At 37.0% G+C, this 9857-nt stretch overlaps 1 protein-coding gene across 1 annotated transcript; it reads left to right on the top strand.

Moving 5' to 3' along the window:
• The first annotated feature begins 2253 nt into the window (after positions 1 to 2253).
• LOC139839940 (RNA polymerase sigma factor sigA-like) lies at positions 2254 to 6665 on the top strand. Its single transcript, XM_071830155.1, has 10 exons — positions 2254 to 2414; positions 3263 to 4073; positions 4170 to 4368; positions 4493 to 4585; positions 4688 to 4816; positions 4925 to 4978; positions 5067 to 5144; positions 6046 to 6108; positions 6229 to 6341; positions 6427 to 6665. Exons 2-10 carry the CDS (start codon positions 3382 to 3384, stop codon positions 6533 to 6535), a joined length of 1530 nt encoding a protein of 509 aa, XP_071686256.1. The 5' UTR covers positions 2254 to 2414; positions 3263 to 3381; the 3' UTR covers positions 6536 to 6665.
• Positions 6666 to 9857: the final 3192 nt, after the last annotated feature.

The raw sequence follows: 9857 nt of genomic DNA, 5'->3' as shown, positions 1-9857 counted from the left end.
ACCTTAACAATTGGTATCTTGTTTTGCTTAAGTCTTTTAACCTCACGATCCATTATTTCGACGGGTTCTTCGATGAATTGAAGTTTTTCGTTGATTTGGATTTCATCTAATGGAATAGTGAGATCTTCTTTAGCAAAACATTTCTTTAAATTCGAGACGTGGAAAGTGTTATGTACAGCCGCGAGTTGTTGAGGTAACTCTAGTCGGTAAGCTACTGGTCCGACACGATCAATAATCTTGAATGGTCCAATATACCTTGGATTTAATTTCCCTCGTTTACCAAATCGAACAACGCCTTTTCAAGGTGCAACTTTAAGCATGACCATCTCTCCAATTTCAAATTCTATATCTTTTCTTTTAATGTCAGCGTAGCTCTTTTGTCGACTTTGGGCGGTTTTCAACCGTTGTTGAATTTGGATGATCTTCTCGGTAGTTTCTTGTATAATCTCCGGACCCGTAATCTGTCTATCCCCCACTTCACTCCAACAAATCGGAGACCTGCACTTTCTACCATAAAGTGCTTCAAACGGCGCCATCTCAATGCTTGAATGGTAGCTGTTGTTGTAGGAAAATTCTGCTAACGGTAGATGTCGATCCCAACTGTTTCCGAAATCAATAACACATGCTCGTAGCATGTCTTCAAGCGTTTGTATCGTCCTTTCGCTCTGCCCATCAGTTTGTGGATGATAGACAGTACTCATGTCTAGACGAGTTCCTAATGCTTGCTGTAATGTCTTCCAGAATCTTGAAATAAATCTGCCATCCCTATCAGAGATAATAGAGATTGGTATTCCATGTCTGGAGATGACTTCCTTCAAATACAGTCGTGCTAACTTCTCCATCTTGTCATCTTCTCTTATTGGCAAGAAGTGTGCTGATTTGGTGAGACGGTCAACTATTACCCAAATAGTATCAAAACCACTTGCAGTCCTTGGTAATTTAGTGATGAAATCCATGGTAATGTTTTCCCATTTCCATTCCGGGATTTCGGGTTGTTGAAGTAGACCTGATGGTTTCTGATGCTCAGCTTTGACCTTAGAACACGTCAAACATTCTCCTACGTATTTAGCAACATCGGCTTTCATACCCGGCCACCAAAAATGTTTCTTGAGATCCTTGTACATCTTCCCCGTTCCAGGATGTATTGAGTATCTGGTTTTATGAGCTTCTCTAAGTACCATTTCTCTCATATCTCCAAATTTTGGTACCCAAATCTTTTCAGCCCTATACCGGGTTCCGTCTTCCCGAATATTAAGATGCTTCTCCGATCCTTTGGGTATTTCATCCTTTAAATTTCCCTCTTTTAAAACTCCTTGTTGCGCCTCCTTTATTTGAGTAGTAATGTTATTATGAATCATTATATTCATAGATTTTACTCGAATGGGTTCTCTGTCCTTCCTGCTCAAAGCCATAGACGGTCTTAACGGTCATAAGTTTAATGGAAAAGAATGGTATGTTGGTAAGGCTCAGAAAAGACTAAAAGGGAATAGGAATTGAAACAAGGGTTTGAGCAAATCATGAAGGAGACTGTAGACAAATCACAGGGGCTAAACTTGTACATAAAAGATTTAGATGATACAGTTTCAGATAAAAACCTCAGATTCTTCTCATATACTCAAGATCTCGTAAAAGACAACCAGATTAGAATGAGATACGTTCAATCAACAACTCTGCTGATCTTTATACCAAAGCACTCCTAACTGCTATTTTCAGAACACAAGTTCACAATATTGGAATGAGACATGTTCAAAAGATGTAAAAGATCAACGATGTCTACTTGAGTGGGAGACAACTCTATATTGCACTCTTTTTCCCTTAGCTAAAGTTTTTTCTCACTGGATTTTCTTTAGCAAAAGTTTTTAACGAGGCAGTAACTTATAGTTGATCTTCAAAATAAAATTTCTATCCAAGGGAGAGTGTTATGATAATTAAAATAATCATGCATATATGGATAGTCAAATTTGTACAAACTTTTAGTCAATTTTGTACCACTTGCATAGTATTTCTTAGTAGTATAAATACACCATGATGATATGCTTGTAAACTTGCACCATTTCATAGAACTATATGAAATACACACTTATTCTCTCTTTACTAATATTTCATAAATAAATATAATTATATTTGGTAGTTATAAGTTGAAAATTATAACACAAATATCTTTCTTTTTTATTTATTTTTGTAATATATAAATTTAAATGCTATAATAATAATAAAATAGTAGGAATATTTATAAACCAAGAAAATAGAAGTTGATTTTGCACAGTGACACCACAGTTTATTGAGGTTCACTCACTTTGAAAACTCATCATAATCACCACACATTCGCTCCTTAACCCTGCAAAATCTCATAACGCTTTGCATAACGTTGCATCAGCGATTCATATATCTTCATAATTTCAACCTAAATTGAGGTAATTATTTTCATTTTCCCGTCGATCCTTAATCTCACAATTCGTTTCGTCGATGTGATTACTTTAGTTGAATCACAACTTATTGATCGATTGATTGATCGTAACTTTTAGGTATATTTTGCTTCGTAAATATATATATTATTACTGTTACCGGATTTCAGATCGCATCATGTGTTCTGAAATCTATTTTGTGGTAAAATTTCGTTATTATCGATGTGAAGTTTAATCTGTGTTAGCTATTACTACGTACTTAGGGCCGTTTTTGCTCTTCAATACATCGCAATTGTAGTTTATATACGGTTATCAATGATGTACCATCCTGCACTCAAGTGTATAACTTATGTTGCTGGTGATGATACTACTTGTAGGACTATTAACTAATGATTGAAGTTTGATGCCATGTCTTATGCAAAATATGTATGATGTATGATACTAACATTTTTTTATAAAATAGGAAGACCATGTGATATTTTAATTGGTGATTAAAAGCTTGATGTTGTTTATTTTGATATAATCTAGTGAAACTTATCAATAATAGCCGGAATATAAGCATATAACAGCAGTTTCAACAGTAATAGAGCTGGTTTGACTTGGGAGAAAATTCACCTTGAGTTAAGTTAATTAAAACAGTAGGCTAGATTTCTGTCTTTGATTTACAAGCATTTAATTATTAGAGTAAACATTTGTTCGGACGAGTATTACTGGAGCTCATATAGTTCAGAAGTTGAATTGATTGTGCCTTAAATTTGAGTCCCCCAAACGTGACTTAAGTTTGTGTCAAACCGTCACCGAGTGTATTGCTATTGTGAAAGATATAATAAGTCTATTGTGTGTTTTTTGGTTGCCAGCTAATTTGGGAGAAGCCATAAGTGCTATTCCAACAACTTCATTGTTAAGTAATCTTAGAAGAGAGAAAGTTCTATGGTTTTAGTAAATCAACTCTGTCTACTGCTGTGAAGAAAGTTAAATGATGGCTACAACTGCAGTAGTTGGACTAAAGGCAGGTGAAAGATTGTTGGGTTCATCTTCATATTACTCTGATGTGAGTGAAAAGCTTTCAAGCAGTAGTAGTGATCTCGGGTTTATATTTGTTCCAAGTAAGAATGTGATTAGTGCAAAAAAGTTGTCCAACTATGGGCACGGTTTTAAATCTAATCGACATAATCAAGATACGCATTACATCCGAGCTCTAAAGGAACATGTGGATGCTGCTTCTGATTATTCCAGTATAGACCAATGGCTTCAAGGATTTGAACACTCAGAACTCAAAGGCTCGAATGAAGAGTTTTCAGTTGACGCCTTACTCTTATTACAGAAGTCTTTGTTAGAAAAACAATGGAATCTTACAACCGAGAGCACCGTGACTACTGCTAATCCAACAGAAAAAAGTTGCAAAAAGATTTATGTTAGCGGGTCGGGAAAATCTGCCCGTAGGCGTAGAATAGATACTCAGAGGAAAACAGAAAATAAAAGATTTTCTTCTAATGAAGTTGGTGTTAGGAAACCTTTGAAATTTGTAATCAGTCCAGAACTTCTCCAAAATCGTGCAAGAGGCTACGTTAAAGGGTTAACTAGTGATACATTGTTAACTCATGCAGAGGTTGTGGTTTTATCAAAAAAGATCAAAATTGGTCAGCACTTAGAAGAGCGTAAATCAAGGTATGTTTGTAAATTAGCATAATCCTTGCAATATACTCCGTATGAAGTTTATATAATGATCTTGATACTTGATGGTACATTTTTGTGAATTTTTAGATTGAAGGAAAGATTGGGATATGAACCATCAGAGGTCCAACTTGCAGAATCCCTGAAAATTTCACGACCCGAGTTACAAATGAAACAAATTGAATGCAAAATAGCTAGAGAAAAGCTAGCCATGAGCAATGTCCGGTTAGTAATGTCGGTTGCACAAAAGTATGCTAGCATGGGAGCTGAAATCGGGGACTTGGTTCAGGTATGTTATCTTTATCAAGCCAACTTACAGACCCTGTATATGTAGTTTAGCTACAAAAAGTTGTATTACTCAATTATAGATGTTGAATTCTTGATTTCATAACTTGAAAATATTGTTTCTGTAGGGAGGTCTGATCGGACTACTTCGTGGGATTGAAAAATATGATTCGTCGCGCGGGTTTAAAATCTCTACCTATGTTTATTGGTGGATAAGACAGGTGAGGAAACTAAATTCTTATTTTTGTTATATACAAGAATTTGGAAGTATTTAAAGATGTAAATGGATTAAATCGTTGTAGCGTTTAATTTCTTGATCATAGGGTGTTTCAAAAGCGTTGATTGAAAACTCTAGAACCCTGAGATTACCTATACATATGCATGAAAGACTGAGTGCAATACGAAATGCCAAGGCTAAGCTTGAGGAAAAAGGAATAACCCCGTCAATCGAAGTAAGTTAAATATTAAATATTATGATTATCTAAATTCAATGTTACAACTGACATGTTTACCTTTATTTTTTCAATATGAGCTAATGATCTACATCTTTTTGCTGATAGAAAATTGCAGAAAGTTTGAACATGTCAACAAAGAAAGTTCTAAATGCCACTGAGGTACTTGAAGTATATGATACTCATTTATGTGCTTCAGCTTCTGCTCACTATTCATTTCATCTTTATAATATACAAAATTTTCGTGCAGGCAAAATGCAAAGTATTCTCACTTGACAGGCCAGCGTTTCCTTCTTTAAATGGTCTTCCAGGAGATACTATTCACAGTGTAAGGCTAATTATAACTTATACTCAAGATATATTGTGTAAAGAAACTACCCTTGTTGTGTATATAATAACTTTTGTAGGGACTCAATTTATATTATGCAGAGGTTGCAAAATGGATGTGTTGGGTTGGGTAATGGGTCAAAAACGATTAATACATGCTTTGGGTTAGATTGGGTTGATCTGAAATTCTCTTTATCCAAGTTTGTATATAATAACTTTAGTGTCTCATATAATCAGATGTTGTAAAAAACCCGACTACTCGCCGATTAATCCCCGATTAATCATTTTTAAGAGCAATCCGTTCCGATTTTCCATAATCCGTTTAATTAATCGGTCAACGTTAATTGATAGGTCAAAATCGAATTTGATAATCAAATTCGGTCAAAATAAAAATTGGTCAGCATTTTAATATGATTTTAAGCTAGAAATTTATAGTTTTTGAATAAAATGAACAAATTTAGACAATTATGTTAAAGTTTATGTTTATATATATATTTTCTTCTATATTTAAACATATAATTTTTGAAATTTAATATTTAATGCATAAAGTACAATCCAATTTAATCCTCGATTAATCCCCGAATTGCCGATTAATCCTTTCAAAGTCCTGACCGATTAATCCCCGAATAGCGAATTTTGCAACCTTTTATAATTACAAAAATTTCTGGAGGGTTATGCACTAAAAATAGACCATTCAGCCCAGTTGACTGTTTCCTACAGATTAGTTTTTAGCTATTTTCTTCTTACTTTACCCTGACCTGTTAGAGATGACCCACTACCTGGATTTACCCACTCGACCCTTTAATGGGTTACCATTGCCACTTCTAATATTTATATTAATCCAAAAGGCCACTAGGTAGTTGTAGTTACTAATGATGAGTGTTCTTACATTACTGTTACAGTACATGGCAGATGATCACCCTGGTAACAACCCTTGGCATGGAGTAGATAACGAAGCACTCAAGGTACTAAACATATCATTTCAAATTCATTCTATCAATGTTTCATTTCGTTCTTCATATGCATTCAAATTAATGAATGAGTATTCTTGAGCTGATCCAGATGGTGTACTTTTCGTTTTACAGGATGAAGTGAACAAGTTGATGACCACAACTTTAAGGGAACGTGAAAGAGAGATCATACGTTTGTACTATGGTCTTGATAATGAATTCCTTACTTGGGAAGATATTAGTCGAAGGTAAAAACTCTCTTCTCTTTTTACCTAATCTTAAAAAGGTGACATTTCTGATTTACTAATCATTTAACGTGATATGGTGTTACAGGATGGGGTTATCTAGAGAACGAGTTAGGCAGGTGGGGCTTGTTGCACTTGAGAAACTAAAACATGCAGCCCGCAAGACAAAACTCGAGGCTATGCTAGTGGAGCATTGATTTTTATTATAGCCGGAACTAGGTGAAAGTGCCTGTATATACATACGATAGATACATAATTATACGTATAATACGTTGTATGTAAACACTTAAAGTTTGCGAAATAATCTGGTGCACATTATTCGGAAAATGTTCATATAGCAATATAGCATGTTAAAATATCGATTACATATTTTTTGTAATACACCATGTTGTTTTATTCAACTTCGCATATTATTTAGTACTAGTATGATGAAAGTTTATGGTTAAAACTTTTATTTATGCTAACAAAATTGTGAATTGCGTAACTCTTCAGTTACGATAATTGTGTAACCCACCGCCGCACACCACCGCAAAAAATGAGTTTTTGAGCGATTAACGAGTTTTAGGCCGGATGTAAACCAGAAAAAGTTGTCATTATTGTTTGACATTCAAGGATTACTATGGCTGATTATCAGTTACAAATCGATTAAAGTTGAATATGTCCCCAGTTGTATCTTTTAAAATTCTGTTCAGTCCCTTACACCGGAGATATCCCATTTCAAGGTCATTTCCCGGCCGTTGAAACAAATTGTTAGGAAACCCGATTAGGTGAGCCCAAACAAGACAAGATAACCCAAGTTATCTAACCCACTTCCAACAAACGAAAAATATAGTGATAATCGTAACACAAGCAAGAATGATAAAAACAAGGGAATTTAACGTGGTTATATGCAATCGTTTGTGATTGCTTTAGTCCACGGCCAACCAAAGAGTGTTCTTATTGATTAAATTTCGTGGTGGTAAGTTTACAATGAGTTATAATCAGGAACATTTATAGGAGAACAAGAATACATAAGCATGCTTCAAGTAATCATCAACTAGCCATCTTGATCCTCTTTACACCCTTGTATTAGCATGTTCACAGCTCTAAAACAAGGTGTAAAGTAGCCCACATGCACCTAAAGTGACAACTTGAACAACCAAATACGGATCCCATGTGCAAAAGTTGATCAACATGCTGACAGCTCACTGCCAGACAACGTGCGCGCCGTGCACACTTAAACGTGCGCGCCGTTCACTCTTGATTCTTCGAGCAAACCTTCTGATCAAGTTTCACCTAGTGCGCGCAGGGTGCGCGCCGCGCACCATCACCGCGCACCATCATTTTTCTCTGTTTTTGCACTGTTTTGCTCTGTTTCACGCTTACCGAAATCTGCAAAATCCGTGCAAGTGTTTAAACAGTTTTTAGTGACACTTTTTTTTTTCCAGCGTTTGTTTAAATGTCTCCACACCTCAACAAATCTCCCACTTGGAGACTTTTAACAAACTCAATCTTCGTAAACTCGCCTAATCTAACCAAGAACATTAAATACCATTTACACACCGCCAAACGCCATTTGGGTCCTCCAATTACCGTTTAGAACACGCACCTCAACTCACGGATGAGTAGACTTTCGATATAAGGTCTTCAATGCTACTTGTTAGACTTCAAACATTATTATCCCACAATAACAACTTTGACCTACTAATTACACCTCCTTCCGTTGAGCTATAATTTGATCACCATGTTACCTGCTTGGGAAAATAAAACACAAACAACAACAACTCTTTGGATTTGACACATATCTCCTTACACTAGGAGATAACGGGTCGTTTGAGTCCGACCCGACTCAATTAACCCCATCGCCCAAGCGATCCACCCGTACACAATAACATCCACCCGATTTATCTTTTCAACATAGAATAAACCACCCGGTAGATCAAACATGTGGACAATGCCATCAAGGCAACCGTGTGAGAATGCATTCACACCCTTGATCTTCCACATAACCGCCTTTGCTTTCACCATTGGTACACCGACTACATACGCGCACACGTCTTTTGACAAACCCGATTTTCCACCACGAGCCAACTCCCACTGTACAGATGTTTCTTTAACAGTGACTCTCATGAAAATCTCTTGTTCATCTTCTTCGGCCGATTGCAACAAAGTTGCCATTGAAGAAGATCTACCTGAAGTAACGAAAGCTCTAGTATAACCAATTCGTCCTGAATCTTCACTAGCTTCGACTTCCCTTGAGCTCCCACTCAAACAAGATCCCTCAACAAACCCGGAAAGCATTAGCATACTAGGAATTTTAACACCACCAAAATCACCTAGCCCTTCTTCAACCATATACTTGGCTCCCCTCTTATACCCGCGAGCAACCACATGACCTCCATTAAACACCTTCCACCTTTGATCTCCAAATAGGACATGACACTTATCATTATCCAACTGCCCAACCGAGATTAACCTACTTTTGAGCTTTGGAATGAACCTCACGTTCTTCAAGATCCAAGTATGTTTAACCATTAGATCACCAATTCCCGCAACATCAAGTATACTCCCGTTCGCGACTCGAACCTTACCGGAATACGACTTGAAATTTACCATCTCGTTCATGTATGGGGTAGCATGAAACGAGGCACCCGAATCTAAAACCCAAGATTCGTCAAGAACCTCTTCTTGGCACAACAACGCATCTTCGATCACCGCATTCGTTAAACTCCCACCCGACACTAAACTCGGGCACTTCGACCTATAGTGACCTACTTGTTGACAATTCCAACACACCACACTCTTGCTCCTTGACATACTTCGCGACTTAGTTTTTCCCCGACTAACACTTAGAACCGAACCCGAACTCCTATTCGAATCTTTCATACGAATACCTTCGCTAAGAATCAAATCACGGATTCCTTCAAAAGTGAGTTTAGTAGTTCCGGATGAACCACTAACCGCCGTCACTAAACTTGACCAACTATCGGGCAATGAAGATAGTAAAAATAACGCTTGTAGCTCATCATCAAATTTAATATCAACCGATTTTAACCGGGTTAAAATCAAATTAAATTCGTTCACATGATCCGCCACCGAGGATCCCTCCATCATTCTAGTGTTCACCAATTGCCTAACTAGGAAAACCTTGTTCAAAGCGGATGGCTTTTCATACATGTTAGATAAAGCCGTAATCAATCCCTCCGTTGTGGTTTCACCCACAATGTTGTAAGCGACGTTCTTGGCCAGAGAAAGCCGAACAACTCCTAGGGCTTGCCTATCCAACAATTCCCACTCGCCTTGATCCATTCCCTCCGGCTTAACACCCTTCAAGGGTTGGTAAAGCTTCTTTTGATAGAGCATATCTTCCATTTGCATCTTCCAAAAACTAAAGTCGGTTCCATCAAACCGATCGATCTTCACATCACTCTTTTCCGCCATTGTTCCCGAATACTCGTAAACCCGAGAGCTCTTGATACCACTTGTTAGGAAACCCGATTAGGTGAGCCCAAACAAGACAAGATAACCCAAGTTATCTAA

The sequence above is a fragment of the Rutidosis leptorrhynchoides genome, chromosome 4 (assembly GCF_046630445.1).
Source record: "Rutidosis leptorrhynchoides isolate AG116_Rl617_1_P2 chromosome 4, CSIRO_AGI_Rlap_v1, whole genome shotgun sequence".
In the NCBI taxonomy this organism is placed as follows: domain Eukaryota; kingdom Viridiplantae; phylum Streptophyta; class Magnoliopsida; order Asterales; family Asteraceae; genus Rutidosis; species Rutidosis leptorrhynchoides.
Note: the sequence above shows the minus strand (reverse complement) of the source record. Positions and strands in the feature narration are given on the sequence as shown.